This window comes from Gymnoscopelus braueri (genome assembly GCF_963280865.1).
Source record: "Gymnoscopelus braueri genome assembly, chromosome: 1".
Lineage (NCBI taxonomy): Eukaryota > Metazoa > Chordata > Actinopteri > Myctophiformes > Myctophidae > Gymnoscopelus > Gymnoscopelus braueri.
In genome coordinates, this window is record NC_137603.1 from 64,118,709 (window position 1) to 64,135,349 (window position 16,641).

At 39.1% G+C, this 16,641-nt stretch overlaps 1 protein-coding gene across 1 annotated transcript in view; it reads left to right on the forward strand.

The window, feature by feature from the left end:
• Nucleotides 1–16,641, forward strand: part of LOC308093102 (limbic system-associated membrane protein-like) — a gene marked incomplete at its 5' end in the record, with an annotated part of 196,485 nt that overhangs the window by 116,384 nt on the left and 63,460 nt on the right. Inside the window, one exon of the mRNA XM_080439318.1 lies at nucleotides 2,335–2,422. Within this exon, the coding sequence (XP_080295444.1) occupies nucleotides 2,335–2,422 (88 nt within the window). The remainder of the gene's footprint in view (nucleotides 1–2,334; nucleotides 2,423–16,641) is intronic.

A 16,641-nucleotide genomic window follows, 5' to 3' on the forward strand; every position in this document is an offset into this window, starting at 1 on the left:
TTATGGTTGTGTGCGAGTGTTGGAAATATGATGATGATGATTATGATAATATCTTTACCAATATTCATGAGAATTATGACTAAGGGCTAGAACAAGGACTTAAATAGCCTTTTGCTCAGATTTGAAAGGGACCCTACAGTAAGTACAGTGAAATAAAAGACCCTACAGTAACTTCAGTGAAATAAAAGGGGTATCACATTAAATTATTTATGATATAAGGGACATATGCTAATTGCTAAATGCTCGATAGTCTTCTGAGAAGCTAAATTATGCAGCGACCCCACTTAGACAGAACGCCAAACTCAATTCACAGAGGACATGAGTCAGGATGTATGCTTTAAGCTCCAACATATTTATTGCAGACTCAAGGTGCATGTAGTTGTGAAAACGGAGTGAAACTGAAAAAACTATGTACAGTACAAATGAATTACATTTAAGTGGCCAACATGGCTGTGTTAAATCTTAGCATAAACAATACAACCAAAAACACTTTCACATAAGTTTAACTACGGGTCTATGAAGCTGATTATTAAAGAATTCACACTTACAGACAATGCTTTCTTATGGAACAACAACAGCATTACAGCGGATTTGCTTTAAATGCTCTGGTTTTACACAGTTGACTGAAATCTAGCATCCCAAAGCCTATACCATTTGTGCAGTGAGTAGCCACTTTGAGTGGCAGTTGGGGGAAACACTCTCGCCAAAACATGATTTACGATTCTGTCCCTATCGGTGCATAACTTGAACGGCGCTGAGTCGGCTCAAGCAAACTTCGGCGCACATCCGTCTCGGTCAAAAACCAATTATGAGTTTACCAACATTGAGACTGGACGCACAGGTGATTATTTCATGCAATCAATAGAGCACCGAAGTCTGATGTAATTTACACATCCTACCTGGGTTGCGTTTTTTTCCCCCCGTTCTGAACTCCCATAGACGTGTTTAATATTGCGTCAAATAAGAACTGTGTTCCAAAAAATAAACAAATGATCTCGGCACATTGACTCATATGGACATGAAGCATCAACTGACGGTGATAAAACGCTAATGTTACTTCCGCCAAATTAGTTACATTTTCGCCAGAAACAGATATAAGTATAAAATATAAGTGACTGACTATCATAAACGATACAGAGCCACCTCCCTGACAATATCGCAGAGACAGTTTGTTTATTTTTGGACCACAATTCTTATATGAGATGATTCTAAGATGACCCAATGTTATTCTCCATAGAGAAATTACTTTACGACCCAGGGGATGAACGAGTGACGTCAGGACTTCATATTGTTTCGGGGTGCGCTGGTTTCAGTTCATTCAACCTCCTCTTGTGTGTTGGCTAGTGAGGCGCGTCCTAGCGAGACATATCATTTGATGCCGGCCTGCACACGCATACTGGTTCTTATCAGTGTGACGTCGTCTGTTGAGGGGTCTATACTTTATCGGCCAAAAGAATAGTCTGCAGTTGTTGTAGGCGAGAGGCAGTTCTGTGCGTCACAGAAGCAGGGCGTGTTTTTTGGTAGACGCGGGCCGTGGTTATAGCACAAGCGGTATAGATGGGTTTCCTGTTTGTAAACATGAGAGGATGATGCGCGCGCAGTGGCGGGATGAGCCTGTAGAGGGCGCTATTACCCGCAGCAGCTCTGGCCATTGTACATTCATTAAAATAAATGGTCTTCACCAGGTTTAATGAAAGTAGATTAAATGATGCAGTTTGTAATATCTTCTTTACTCAATAAAAATGATTTGTCGGAAGTTGGATCTGTTTGTATATAATAGCAGCATTATGCCTATTATGCCTATAATAGCAGCATTATGCCTATCTAAATCCCGAAAATAACAATAGAGTGAATGGCGCTTCCGGTTCGTTCTCCCCCGCGCATGCGCAGATTGCGCACTCTGCTCTGTGATGACGTCGCGCGGAAACCCATCTATAGGCTTTGGTATGTCGCTTTTGTGAAAATGTTATTTTCCCTTCCTGTTTCCTGTCTGAAATGGGAGTTGCCTCATGGGCTGTACCATTTTACAGGGGTGCTCTAGGGGTGCCAAACAACACACCAGCTGTACCATTACACAGAAATACTGTAGGGGTGACAAATAACATGAAAGGATATACTGTAGCTGACCGGTGTGCAGAACATAAATGATGACACCACAACATCATTTAAACCAAAATGACATTTAAGGTATACTGATATAATATATGAGAAGATATATGATTTCTCTTCTCTTCTCTTCTCTTCTCTTCTCTTCTCTTCTCTTCTCTTCTCTTCTCTTCTCTTCTCTTCTCTTCTCTTCTCTTCTCTTCTCTTCTCTTCTCTGTATTTCTATAGGTGAATGTATATGATGAGGGGTCCTACACATGTACCATACAGACCAAACAGCATCCTAAGACCTCACAGGTCTACCTCATTGTACAAGGTAATGTGTACCTCACTGATTCTCAACCCTTTTAATTTCAAGGACCCCCAGTTTGATATGCAATAGGCCACGGGGGACCCCCATTTGATACAATGTCATATCTCTGGGACTGCCATCTACACTGTAAAATCATCAATGTTCATTTAACTCTGAGACGGTATAAATGGAACCAAATAGACTTCCTATTAACTTCTACATTAGCTTGATTAAGAAAATGATTACATGTAATTGTGGCCTGTAGGATGTGTGCCAAACGACAGGGGGACAAGTAGTTCAGCTTCATGCCGATTTGTCATTAGCATACATGAGGCATTATTAGCCAGTTCAAATAGATAGTGGTGTTGTTGTTTTTGTCACTGAAAAATCTTGCAAAAATGTATTTGTGCAAATCTGAATGGGCAAAAAAAAAAAAAAAAATTGAGGCAATGTGAATGGTCTAGAATTCATATGGCGTGGTATTAAATAAGATTGTGTATCCTTAATCTTGTAGCATTTAACCCATTCAAACCGGGAACGCATCTCTGTTTTTAAATTTATTTGGCTATTCAAAAATATAGATATACAAGCTCATAGCGTGGCGAGCTTGTAGATCTGCTATTTTTGGGAAAAATAGTGGAAAATGTGTGCAAATCTTTGAATATGTATATTTTTAAAGCGAACATGTTTAACTCAAATCTTTGCTTCTGGGGATTCTAAATAATAATATTTTCTTTTTTTTTAAAACTTATGTTGCTATACTATCAGTGGTTCTCGAAAATGATATGTATTTGGCCATGGACCCCCAATGTCCCCATCTCAAAATATTTTGTTCCAGGGATCCCCAGAAGTTGTAACAGAGTTCAAAATGTTTTTTTTTCCTCAAAAATAGCAGATACAAAATACAGCTTGTATATCTGCTATTTTTGAATAGCCAAAGAAATATTAAAATGACACAGATGCGTTCCCGGTCAAAGTTACACTGCAGTGTCCTACACGTGCTCAGCAATAGCTCAAATGTGGAAGTAGAGTGTTGGAGAATAAACTAACTTTTCCAGCACCAACAGAACAGAACATGGCATACAGGGGGTTTTGTGCCAGAAACAAACCTGGCGAAAGCCCAAAACATTAAACCTGGGAGTCCCATCTGAATACGTGCATTGCACCATGCTTCACTTTATTTACTAGGCTGTGGTGTTCATTTAATGTAGTGTTTTAGTGTTGTGGGAACTGGGGGATGTGTGCTGTGACCCAGCACCATGAAACTTTCTTTACACAGACAGGATAAAATACCCAATAGATCAGCACAGCACACAGAGACACTGCCACGCTGTCACTGCCCCTACAGAGGCAGTGTGTAATTAAAGGTGCGGCAAATATTGTTTCAAACACAATGTTTAAGTTTAAGTTTAAGTTTAAAGCTCTATATTGTGTTAGTAAGCATTGCAGAGTTTGTTCAGTAACAGGTCTCCCTGTCTCTCCAGTGTTTTAGTAAACACAAAATAAATGTTCAGGGAGGTTACACATTTCATCCAATCAGGAGGACGAACCCCAAAGATAATTTATCAGCTTGTGTTCCAGGTAAAATTTAGTCAGTTGTCAGTGTGTGTGTGTGTGTGTGTGTGTGTGTGTGTGTGTGTGTGTGCATGCGTGATTAACATCAATGACTGCTATGGGAATATAGAGCAATTTAAAACAAAACAAAAATGAAGATAACCAGCAGCACCTTTAAGCCATTATAATAAACACTACAGATGCAGCTAAAGATGTGAATAGATGTGAATAGATAGAACACACATATAGAACACTGTGTTGTTGTGCAGTTAAATGAATAATTTCTCATGGCAAAAAGAGAGAACAAGTTTCAATCTGTATTTGAAACCTAAAATAGTTTCTACAAACCTCACAGTTAAATCTTGGTTGGTTATTACTACCACCTGCTAGAACACAAGTTTTTAGGTTGCAGTGGTGTAAAGTAACTAAGTACATTTACTCAAGTACTGTACTTTCTTTTTTTAACTTTTTACTTTACTTGAGTGTTTCCAGTTTTCAGTACTTTTACTTCTACTCCACTAGATCTCAGAGGCAAATATTGTACTTTTACCCCACTACAATAATTTGATAACTTTAGTTACTAGTTACTTTTCAGATATAAATGATTACATTATGAAACATACATTAACCTCTTTAGCCCTATTTTATACATAGGCTATTTGAAAATAGCAGATCTACAAGCTCACAACGAGTCGCGTCGCGACGCGTTGTGAGCTTGTAGATCGGCTAATTTCAAACATGTTAGTACTTTTACTTTTGGTACTTTCAATACATTTTCATGCCAATACTTTTGTACTTTTACTCAAGTAACATTTTGAACACTGAGCATTTCTACATTGCAGTATTGATACTTTTACTTAAGTAAAAAATGTTAGTACTTTTTCCACCACTGTTAGGTTGTAGACAGACTGTGGGCCTATTAGGATGCTTAGAGCTCTCATGCACTTGTTTTATAATTCCCAGCAGATTCATTCTGGCACTGCATTTGGGAAAGGCTTATAGAGTCTGTTAGACTTCACTTGTTCGCCTGTTTGTAATGCAGAGACAGGGGGACATTTGTTAAGATGCCTTAATGTGAATGGACGTTTACCCTGAAATGCCCTCGCCTTGGAGCTTACATTAACTACAATGGCCAGCATATTGTCCGAAAATGCTGACATTAATTCAGAACCTTTGGCAATAGATCAATACCGATTTGAATCAGCTGACCAAGCGCTGCAATTACCCTGGTGAAATAAATGAATAAAAGGGTAAAGAAATGTAAAAAGGGAGAATGCAGGCTGGTGTAAATGGAGACCATATACCATACATATATATACTATTATACTATATTAGTAAAATATATACTGTATATGACTACTGTGGGGTTCAGTTTATTGATACATTTCTAGAAGGCTCTCCACATCTGGCACACAGCCAACGCCCCAACATGGACGCTAGTGATATAATGCACAGAAAAAAAACAAGAACATATGCTCATGTGCACATAGCAGTATACGTTTACAGTACGTAATGTATACAGTGGAACGTTTTCAGGCCCTTTCAAGTTGTCCACATTTTGTTGTTTCAGACTCATCTTAACATGGATTATATATATAATATTTTTCACATCAATCTACACACCCTACTTCACAATGAAAAAGAAAAAACAGGTTTTGTAAATATATTGAAATAAAACAAAGACTGACATAAGCTGTATGTGACGGTGGCCAACTAGGTCACATTTGGTTTGCCCAGTTATACTCAAAAATGGCCCTTGAGTTGTGATACCTCTTCTTAGCCTTACTGGGTTCACAGTAATAAGAATTTGAATTACACCGATTAAAGTGCTAAGTGAATAACTACTGTAAAACCCAATACAGAGACAAATTGTTGACTACGCCACCTTTTTAACACATTCCATGCCAGAGTTTAATCTCATAATGTACTCACCAGTGCCAGCGTTTTATTGTTGTTTTTTAGTTTTTTTCATGTCGCCACAGACCTCGCTAAATAAGTTAAAAGTGCGCGTTCATTTGGTTCTAACCACACAGCGGATCCGTGAGAAACGGCGAGCGAAAACAGTTTCCAAATCCGTGCCGCCATCTTGAAGCTACAGCCGATACACGGTAAACAGTGATCAGCGAGGAGAAAAACAACAACCAGAGAAAATCGAGTTTTAAACAGGATCCCAGACAGGAAGCGGATACGATCGAAAAAACCGGAACCCGAATAATTCCGTTTCCGACCGGAAACCGGAAACGTAAATGGATCAAAAAAATTCGGAAAGTGCACCTGGGGCACTTAACATGGGAATCGGCGGTTCGCGTAGATCTACGCGACTGGCACGCTGCGGCTTTAAATAGGTTCGCGTAGATCTACGCGACTGGCATGCAATGTGTTAAAGGGGATGGGTCCCATAAGTAAAACCACTCAAATTCACAGGACACACAGGTTCGTGTTTGATACCAGGTAAGGAGAGCAACACTTTTAACCCAGGAGAGAGCTGCCTGACACAGAAACAGGTTTGGAAAAGGTCAATTACATTGTATTTCAATTTCCTGCCTCTATGCAGTTAAAATGCAAACACAAAAGAAAAATACCTAAAACCTAACCTCTTATGGCGCCGCTAACTAACTAAAATACGATATCAACCACAATACAATTTAGCTGTGCAACTAGCAATGTGCAAATGGCAACGTGCAAATACTGGGAGAACTGTTGAGGGAGCCAGGCAGGGCCGGTGCTAGGCAATTTGGCGCCCTAGGCAATATTTGGGTCAAAGGTCTGAATAATTTCGTTTTTAATACATTTGCAAAACACTTCAAATGATGATGAAGAGATGAGTTTATACAGGCAGAAACACGCGCACACATACACACACACACACACACACACACACACACACGCGCACACACACACACACACACACACACACACACACACACACACACACACACACACACACACACACACACACACACACACACACACACACACACACACACACACACACACACACACAGTATGCAAACATGTAAGTGTAATAAGTGTAATAAAGTCAAAACAGAACGAGGCTTCAAACTTCTCAAGGCGAAGGAGGCCACAAAGGTACAACTTAACAAGTCCAAAAGGAGTTAACTTAGGTCCAAAGCTTCTCAAGCTGATGAATACCTTGAATACCTTCAGGCCTTGTCTTTGAAAGGTTGGAGCTGTGTGGGGAGGCAGTCATGCTGGCTGAGGGAAGAGACAAAGAATTAAAGCAGGCCAGTAGAGGAACAGGTTCTCAAACTAAAGATTCTGCTGCTCTGGAGATTTTTGACCAGACCTAGTACTGAAAGCACAGACGAGTGCACTAGCTGTAGGAATTTAATCACTGAGCATCACTGGCTTGAGTGTCCTAATAGGGTGGGCAAACATCAAAGTAAAACATGCGGTCGAATCACACAGTCGACTCCCCAGACAAGAGCCCCATGCAGCCTGGGACACACACACACACACTTCAATGGCATGGCGAGTGTTCATGTTCAATCTAAATGAAATTAACGGTGTGTAAAACTGGCCTTTATTTAGGAAACCTGTCATGTGTGGTGATCCTGCTGCCACTTGGTGGGACATGAGAGTCCACTGCTTTATCATCCACTGCAACATTTACTTTGTCTGATCCTGTTGTTTTTCCAATTATGGCCCCTGTTCCTTTCCAATAGAAAATCACCAGCTTTGGTAATGAATGCACACTGTCTGGTCTATGACAGGGGTGCATGTTTGGGACCCAGGACAGTGTCATACCCATTAAAATACCTGGGACACTGTCATACCCATTAAAAGACCTGGGACACTGTCATACCCATTGAAAGACCTGGTACAGTGTCATACCCATTAAAAGACCTGGGACAATATCATTAGAACTCTTCAGGGGTCCCCAATTCCAAAAATAATCTGTGTTTTACCATAATCACTTGGACTCAGACTTCCGGTTCTATCATCTCGGACCTCAAATCTGTTTATCATTATAATACCCGAGTGGATCCGAAAAGTCCTGTCCTCATCACTGATCATTATAGAGAAAAGACAAAAGTACTACGATGATTACACTAACCTGGGGTCAGCACAAAGTTGAGCACTGCATGCCGACGTCAACTCAGTGAGAGCGGAGGGTGCACAGACCAGGCTGTGGCACAGACCCAGAGCGCATCAAACTATACCCCAACGGAATAAAAATGTGCACGTGGAGTGTGCGATCATGTAGCCTATTCCGCTATCTATGAACACAGCCAAATCCTCAGTGTTCATTGTACTTGGATTGAGTAAAAATGGGTCAGTTCTACCTACAGTGGTTAGCACTTGATAATGTCAGTGGTGGTACCCCTCTGGTGCCCCTGTGGTACCACCTGTTTTTGTGGTACCGCTTTTTTCTATGTGGTGCCACTAGATGGCGGTAGAGAGCAACTAATGCCCAGACATAGGCATGTTGTGTCTATTTGAGACAGGGCTGCTTTCAGTCAACAGATAGAAGCTGCAATTGAAGCTGAACTTGTTGAGAAGTGAAACAAATAATTGTATGGGTTATATTATCAATATGTATTTTGGTAAATTGCACTCAGTGGGCTATTAAATATAACCCTCAGGAATGAAACATTAAATACATACATTTTACTTAAGTAAAAGTAGCAATACCACAATATAAAAATACTCTATTACAACTAAAAGGCCTGTGTTCAAAATGTTACTTGAGTAAAAGTACAAAAGTATTGGCATCAAAATATACTTAAAGTACCAAAAGTAAAAGTACTCCAATGTTTGAAAGTAGCCGATCTACAAGCTTGTAGATCGGCTATTTTCAAATGGTATAAAATAGGGCTAAAGTGGTTAATGTATATGTTTTATAATATAACAATTTATATCTGCAAAGTAACTAAAGTTTTCAAACAATTGTAGTGGAGTAAAAGTACAATATTTGCCTCTGCAGATGTAGTGGAGTAGAAGTAAAAGTGCACTAATACTCCAGTACAGTAAAAAAAAGACCTCAACATGTTTCCCAAGGTTCTATGCAACCCAAGTGGGTATCGAACCCTGACCTCCAACCTTTGAGAAACATTTCATTAACCACTAGACTACCGGTACAGATGAAAAATGGCTGTATGAGATGAGAACACAGTACACACAGAATGGGGCATCTGACTTCCAGCTGAAACAGTGCAATGTTACTTGAGTAAAAGTACAAAGGTATTGGCATCAAAATATACTTAAAGTACCAAAAGTAAAAGTACTAAAATGTCTGAAAGTAGTCAATCTACAAGCTTGTAGATTGGCTATTTTCAAATGGTATAAAATAGGGCTAAAGTGGTTAATGTTTATGTTTTATAATATAATCATTTATATCTGCAAAGTAACTAAAGTTTTCAAACAATTGTAGTGGAGTAAAGTACAATATTTGCCCCTGCAGATGTAGTGGAGTGGAAGTAAAAGTACAGTAATATTCCAGTAAAGTAAAAAACACCATCATTTTTCACAAGATTCTAGGTGACCCAAGTGGGAATAATACCCTGACCTCCAACTTTGCAGGTCACATTCACTAACCACTATACTACTGATATAGTTGTTAAGATGGCTGTATGTGATAACAAGACACTACACACAGAAGGGGCATCTCACTTCAGCTGAAACAGTGAAGTGTTACTTGAGTAAAAGTACAAAAGTATTGGCATCAAAATATACTTAAAGTACCAAAAGTAAAAGTACTAAAATGTCTGAAAGTAGTCAATCTACAACCTTGTAGATTGGATATTTTCAAATGGTATAAAATAGGGCTAAAGTGGTTAATGTTTATGTTTTATAATATAATCATTTATATCTGCAAAGTAACTAAAGTTTTCAAACAATTGCAGTGGAGTGAAAGTAGCCGGTCTAGCATGTAGATTGGCTATTTTCAAATAGCCTTGGTAAGAGAGAGAGGGAGATTTGAGGTAAGGGGGAGTGGATCTTGAAGTGAATTGATCTACTCTACCAAGCTGAAAAAGGTTATGCTAATGCACACATCCTGTGAAGTAGGCTGTCTCATCTCAGAAGAACTTGGGCTTGACAGTGAAACACATTTAGTGAGCTGTAATCTTTATATTTCATAGATAGTGGCACTTCTAATATGTATGTTTTATAATATAACAATTTATATCTGCAAAGTAACTAAAGTTTTCAAACAATTGTAGTGGAGTAAAGTACAATATTTGCCCCTGCAGATGTAGTGGAAGTAAAAGTACAGTAATATTCCAGTAAAGTAAAAAACACCATCATTTTTCACAAGATTCTAGGTGACCCAAGTGGGAATCGTACCCTGACCTCTAACTTTGCAGGTCACATTCACTAACCACTATACTACTGATATAGCTGATAAGATGGCTGTATGTGATAAGATTTTAGCAAAACTAAGCAATAAAAGCCTGGAGATCGAGGCTAGTGATAAGAAGACACTACACACAGAAGGGGCATCTCACTTCAGTTGAAACAGTGAAGTGTTACTTGAGTAAAAGTACAAAAGTATTGGCATCAAAATATACTTAAAGTACCAAAAGTAAAAGTACTAAAATGTCTGAAAGTAGTCAATCTACAACCTTGTAGATTGGATATTTTCAAATGGTATAAAATAGGGCTAAAGTGGTTAATGTTTATGTTTTATAATATAATCATTTATATCTGCAAAGTAACTAAAGTTTTCAAACAATTGTAGTGGAGTGAAAGTAGCCGGTCTAGCATGTAGATTGGCTATTTTCAAATAGCCTTGGTAAGAGAGAGAGGGAGATTTGAGGTAAGGGGGAGGGGATCTTGAAGTGAATTGATCTACTCTACCAAGCTGAAAAAGGTTATGCTAATGCACACATCCTGTGAAGTAGGCTGTCTCATCTCAGAAGAACTTGGGCTTGACAGTGAAACACATTTAGTGAGCTGTAATCTTTATATTTCATAGATAGTGGCACTTCTAATATGTATGTTTTATAATATAACAATTTATATCTGCAAAGTAACTAAAGTTTTCAAACAATTGTAGTGGAGTAAAGTACAATATTTGCCCCTGCAGATGTAGTGGAGTGGAAGTAAAAGTACAGTAATATTCCAGTAAAGTAAAAAACACCATCATTTTTCACAAGATTCTAGGTGACCCAAGTGGGAATCGTACCCTGACCTCTAACTTTGCAGGTCACATTCACTAACCACTATACTACTGATATAGCTGATAAGATGGCTGTATGTGATAAGATTTTAGCAAAACTAAGCAATAAAAGCCTGGAGATCGAGGCTAGTGATAAGAAGACACTACACACAGAAGGGGCATCTCACTTCAGCTGAAACAGTGAAGTGTTACTTGAGTAAAAGTACAAAAGTATTGGCATCAAAATATACTTAAAGTACCAAAAGTAAAAGTACTAAAATGTCTGAAAGTAGTCAATCTACAACCTTGTAGATTGGATATTTTCAAATGGTATAAAATAGGGCTAAAGTGGTTAATGTTTATGTTTTATAATATAATCATTTATATCTGCAAAGTAACTAAAGTTTTCAAACAATTGTAGTGGAGTGAAAGTAGCCGGTCTAGCATGTAGATTGGCTATTTTCAAATAGCCTTGGTAAGAGAGAGAGGGAGATTTGAGGTAAGGGGGAGGGGATCTTGAAGTTAATTGATCTACTCTACCAAGCTGAAAAAGGTTATGCTAATGCACACATCCTGTGAAGTAGGCTGTCTCATCTCAGAAGAACTTGGGCTTGACAGTGAAACACATTTAGTGAGCTGTAATCTTTATATTTCATAGATAGTGGCACTTCTAATATGTATGTTTTATAATATAACAATTTATATCTGCAAAGTAACTAAAGTTTTCAAACAATTGTAGTGGAGTAAAGTACAATATTTGCCCCTGCAGATGTAGTGGAGTGGAAGTAAAAGTACAGTAATATTCCAGTAAAGTAAAAAACACCATCATTTTTCACAAGATTCTAGGTGACCCAAGTGGGAATCGTACCCTGACCTCTAACTTTGCAGGTCACATTCACTAACCACTATACTACTGATATAGTTGATAAAATGGCTGTATGTGATAACAAGACACTACACACAGAATTATTAGTGCACTTTTACTTCTACTCCACTACATCTGCAGAGGCAAATATTGTACTTTTACTCCACTACAATTGTTTGAAAACTTTAGTTACTTTGCAGATATAAATTGTTATATTATAAAACATATACATTAACCACTTTAGCCCTATTTTATACCATTTGAAAATAGCCGATCTACAAGCTTGTAGATCGGCTACTTTCAAACATTGGAGTACTTTAAGTATATTTTGATGCCAATACCTTTGTACTTTTACTCAAGTAACATTTTGAACACAGGCCTTTTAGTTGTAATAGAGTATTTTTATATTGTGGTATTGCAACTTTTACTTAAGTAAAATGTCTGTGTACTTCCACCATGAAACACAGTTGTGTTTAAAGAAACAATTGCTTTTGAATTCATCCTAAGGACTCTGCATTATTTTCTATGTTTACAAAAAACATAAAAATTACAATCAATTTTAAATGCAATCACCCTTCCCCTGTTGCTAATAATGTACTATAGGGTTCATGGACTCACATGCGCCACATCGTGGCCGATCAGCCACACTACACCTAAAAAAAAGGTGTCAAATGTGGCACCACCAAGTAGTGGTGGTGCCTCTGTGGTACCACAGAGGCACTCAGATGGTATTACTGCCGTTATCAAGTGCTAACCACTGTACTCTCCCAGAGTTAAATGCACACTGAGGATTTTTCTGTGCTGCCTTCACAGTCTATAATAGCCTACTAAACAGCAGCGTTCGAGTCGTGAACGGATCCATAGCCTATGTAATATCCAACAGTCTGGGTCGGGTCTGTACGGGTCTTGGAACTGATCGGATCTCGGAACAAATTTCACAGGTCCAATTGCGGTCAGCGTCCTTAAAATATTAATAAAATGTCGTAACGGCTCGGAATCGGACCAAATTGTCACGGGTCCACTCGGGTTCAGTAATGTTATTTAAAAAATAATCTTGGAACCAGTCAGATCTACAGCAGATCTACATCGAAGCTTGTAGATTGGCTTTTTGAACTATTCGAAAATGTTTTTCAAAATAGTAAAAAATGGCAAAGAAGTTTAGGGATAATGGGTAAGGCGGCGCCCAGAATAGGGCCCTAAGGGCTCTATTCTGTGTGAGATTTGAACAAACCACTAATTACGGATTTCGGACTAGGCAAGAGGCGTTTCCCCGCAAAATTCGGTATTCTATGGCACCCCCCTCACCCGCCAAACACCTGAGCTACCCGTTACATTATGCCTAGGTGTGGTTTGGGCGTTACAATGATAAAACCAATCACCGTGCCAGAAGCCATTGCCTTTAAGAGAAGACTGCGCTAGCCGTCATCCCCGATCCAATATATGCTCTAGCCTATCTACCTGTCTGCACTGTTGCCTGGTCTGATTATTATAAGCCACATTGGGCTTGTTTTCCTTCTTTATTTTTATTTTATCCAAATACATTGTTATATTAATTTGTAGCCTATTGTGTTCACAATAAGCTTGTCATATTAGTCAGATCCGGAATAGTATATGAAAGCCATTTAAAATATGTATACTATTGGTACACACCGGCTGCTCCCAAATAATTAATTACATCATGTTGCGACAACGCTCCTATGTGGTACACAGACAAACAGTAGCACATGGGTATAATAAATTGGACAGTTTTAGGAAAGGTCTATAGCCTATGTAACTCACGTTGGCTGTTATCGTTCTATTTCCACCATTCTAATGGATTCCAGGGGTGTGTAAACATCTCTGAAGTTGCTCCATAGTTCCCTCTGAAGTGACGCAGTTAAAGTTAACTTACATCCATATTGTCCCCGTTATCTTTCATCATCCACCTTTGTTCAGTAATCCCGAACAGAGCTAAACTTTAAGTTTACATCAATCAAAGCCTCTCAAACCCAGACACATTGCTGCGATGCGTATGTGCGTCGCCTACCTACCCAAAATAACAGACATACAAGCTATCAACGGCGCTGCGTCATGTCTGTCAACAGCTTACAGATCTGTTATTTTGGACAGCATGAGGCGCGCGCGCGCCACAGAGTAGCCTAACACTAAACCAAAAACATTACATTACGTGGTCAACAACATACTAGACATGTAACTTGCTTGGAGCTTTTAATGCAGTGGTTCTCAACCTGTGGGTCGAGACCACAATGGAGCACCCAACGCCTGGCGAGCTTGTAGATCTGCTATCTGATATTTATCTGTGGAACCGAGTCAAACAAAATGGGGGGGTCCCCAGTTCAAATATGGTTATTTTGGGGGGTCATGAACGTAGCGTTTACGTGGGGAATATAATAATAATATAATATATATAATATATAATATAATATTCACCCGCAACATAGGTTTAACGAGACAGCAGCCAAAATTTAAATCACACTATAGATGATCCGATCATCTTACAAAAAATGTAAGTGCTTAAGATTTTAGCCCAAACCCAACGGGACCCGACCCGGCCCGTCGGCACCGGCTGGGCCGGGTCTACGTTTTTTTTACAACCAAATAAATTCATATATTAATTAATTTGTAGCGTATTGTGTTCACAATAAGCTTGTCATATTAGTCAGATCCCCAAGAGTATATGAAAGCCATTTAAAATAGTTATATATTCTTACACAGCTGATGCCAAATAATTAATCAACAGGGCAGCGCAACGCAAAAGTAGGTCAAATCAATCACTGTCTTGTCATGACGCTGCAGCAGAGAGCCCCCTCGAAAGTTTAAACCATAACATGACATAAATAATGGATCTTAGGGGCTTTCTTCATGTCTTTTTCACCTCAAAGTAAATGTTGGATTATTTCTTCAAATGAGAGCACAGGCAGCGGCCAGTAGAAGGTAACATTGGATGTGATTTCTCCATTGCAAAAATGATTACGGTTATTCTATGAAACATATATTTCATAGAATAACCATAATCATTTTTTAAATGGTTATGGGGCAGTGTATATATTTATATAGCCCTATTTGCTCCAAGCTGTTTTTTAAATAAAATATAGACTGTTGGAATAGGGTAGAATGACTCCTGTTCTTAACGAATTACCAAGATTTAATGAGAAATAAGGCTTCTTTAGAAAAATGACTGACGGGCTGGGCTGGGTCTAATTTGTCAATTATTAGTCGAGCCGGGCTGAAATATTTAGGGGATATGAAAGCTCTAGTTAGTAGTTTGAAGTGCTCATGTGGCCTTATAGTTGCTTCTTTTTGTTTTCATAGACCTGCGGACTGCGGTTGCTTATTTCTCGCCAAGGCTGGCAACACGGCTCATGGTCCAACGCACAAAGCCATTGTAGTGTCTGTGTGCACTTGGCGGGTGATTTTATAAACCAGCGGGTGCTTTTAGAATCCACTAACCCCCCTCCCCAAGCCGTACCCATGTGTGGGTTGAGAATGTCAATGTGGGGGATATAGCAACAACACGCCCACGGGCACACCTCCATGCGCAAATAACGGCGTCGGCATAATGGTGACGGGTAGAGCAGGTGCTAGAATAACCTATTGGGCGGGGCAGCTCCATTATCCGGATTTAACGTGGTTTAGAGGGGGGGAAAACTGCTGGAGAATAGGGCGGTAACTGTCATACCCATTAAAAGACCTGGACACTGTTATTAACTGTCATTAACTATGTAATGGTGGTATTCCATTGTATTGTATTATGTTTTAATTTGATTCTGAAGTGAATGTTTGGACCTGCAGGAAGAGTAGCCTTCACTGCGGTGAGGACTAATGGGGATCCGTAATACACAATAAACAACACCCATTAAAAGACCCAGGACAGTATCGATAGTATTGATACCCATTAAAAGACCCAGGACAGTGTCATATCCATTAGAAGAGGAAGACGGGGTAACCATGATCCCACAGACATTGATTTTAATTTTTAATTTTAGTTTTTGTTTGTTTGTTTATCACACTGAGCAGAAGCTATAAAGGACTAGGTTTCACCCACACAGCATGGAGTTCAGCAGAGGAGTTAAAGGAGGCTACAATGATACAACAGCAGATAATGGGACTTATGGGGTGGCAGCATGGAGTGCAACATAGACAGGAAGAAAGTAACAGAATCAATGTTTGGCTCTAACTGTCACATTATCAGTGACACATGAGAGCGCTGACACAAACTCAGGGAGTTAAGTGGGACATTCCAATGATCAAGCGCCGCATAATCAGACACAATGGATAGTGAGAGAAGAGGAGGCAATTTGCCGCCACAGAGCCCACAGCGGGAACATCAATTCACATTATGACCTTTTGAATAGTTATTAATGGATCATATCTTTAGTTCATAACCAGATGAAAAGACAGGGTTTGCCTGCACACACTGCTGTTTGGTGAAATAATGCCCGGACAGACGAGAGCCAGACCATTATATCAGTGTGGCTGATATATTGGCCATTATTGCCATTATTTTTGACTATCAGCAATTGTGCAGCAGATGTGTCCTGATTTTTAACCACTTTCAAGCTTGTGTCCCTAATTTGGTTATGTCATCATAGGCTATTGTAGATCGGCAGTTGTTTTATATTTGAATAGGGCTCAAGTGGTTAAATAAAATGCATTTTATTTAAAAAAAACACATTGGTAATCAGCAGTGGTGTAAAGTAA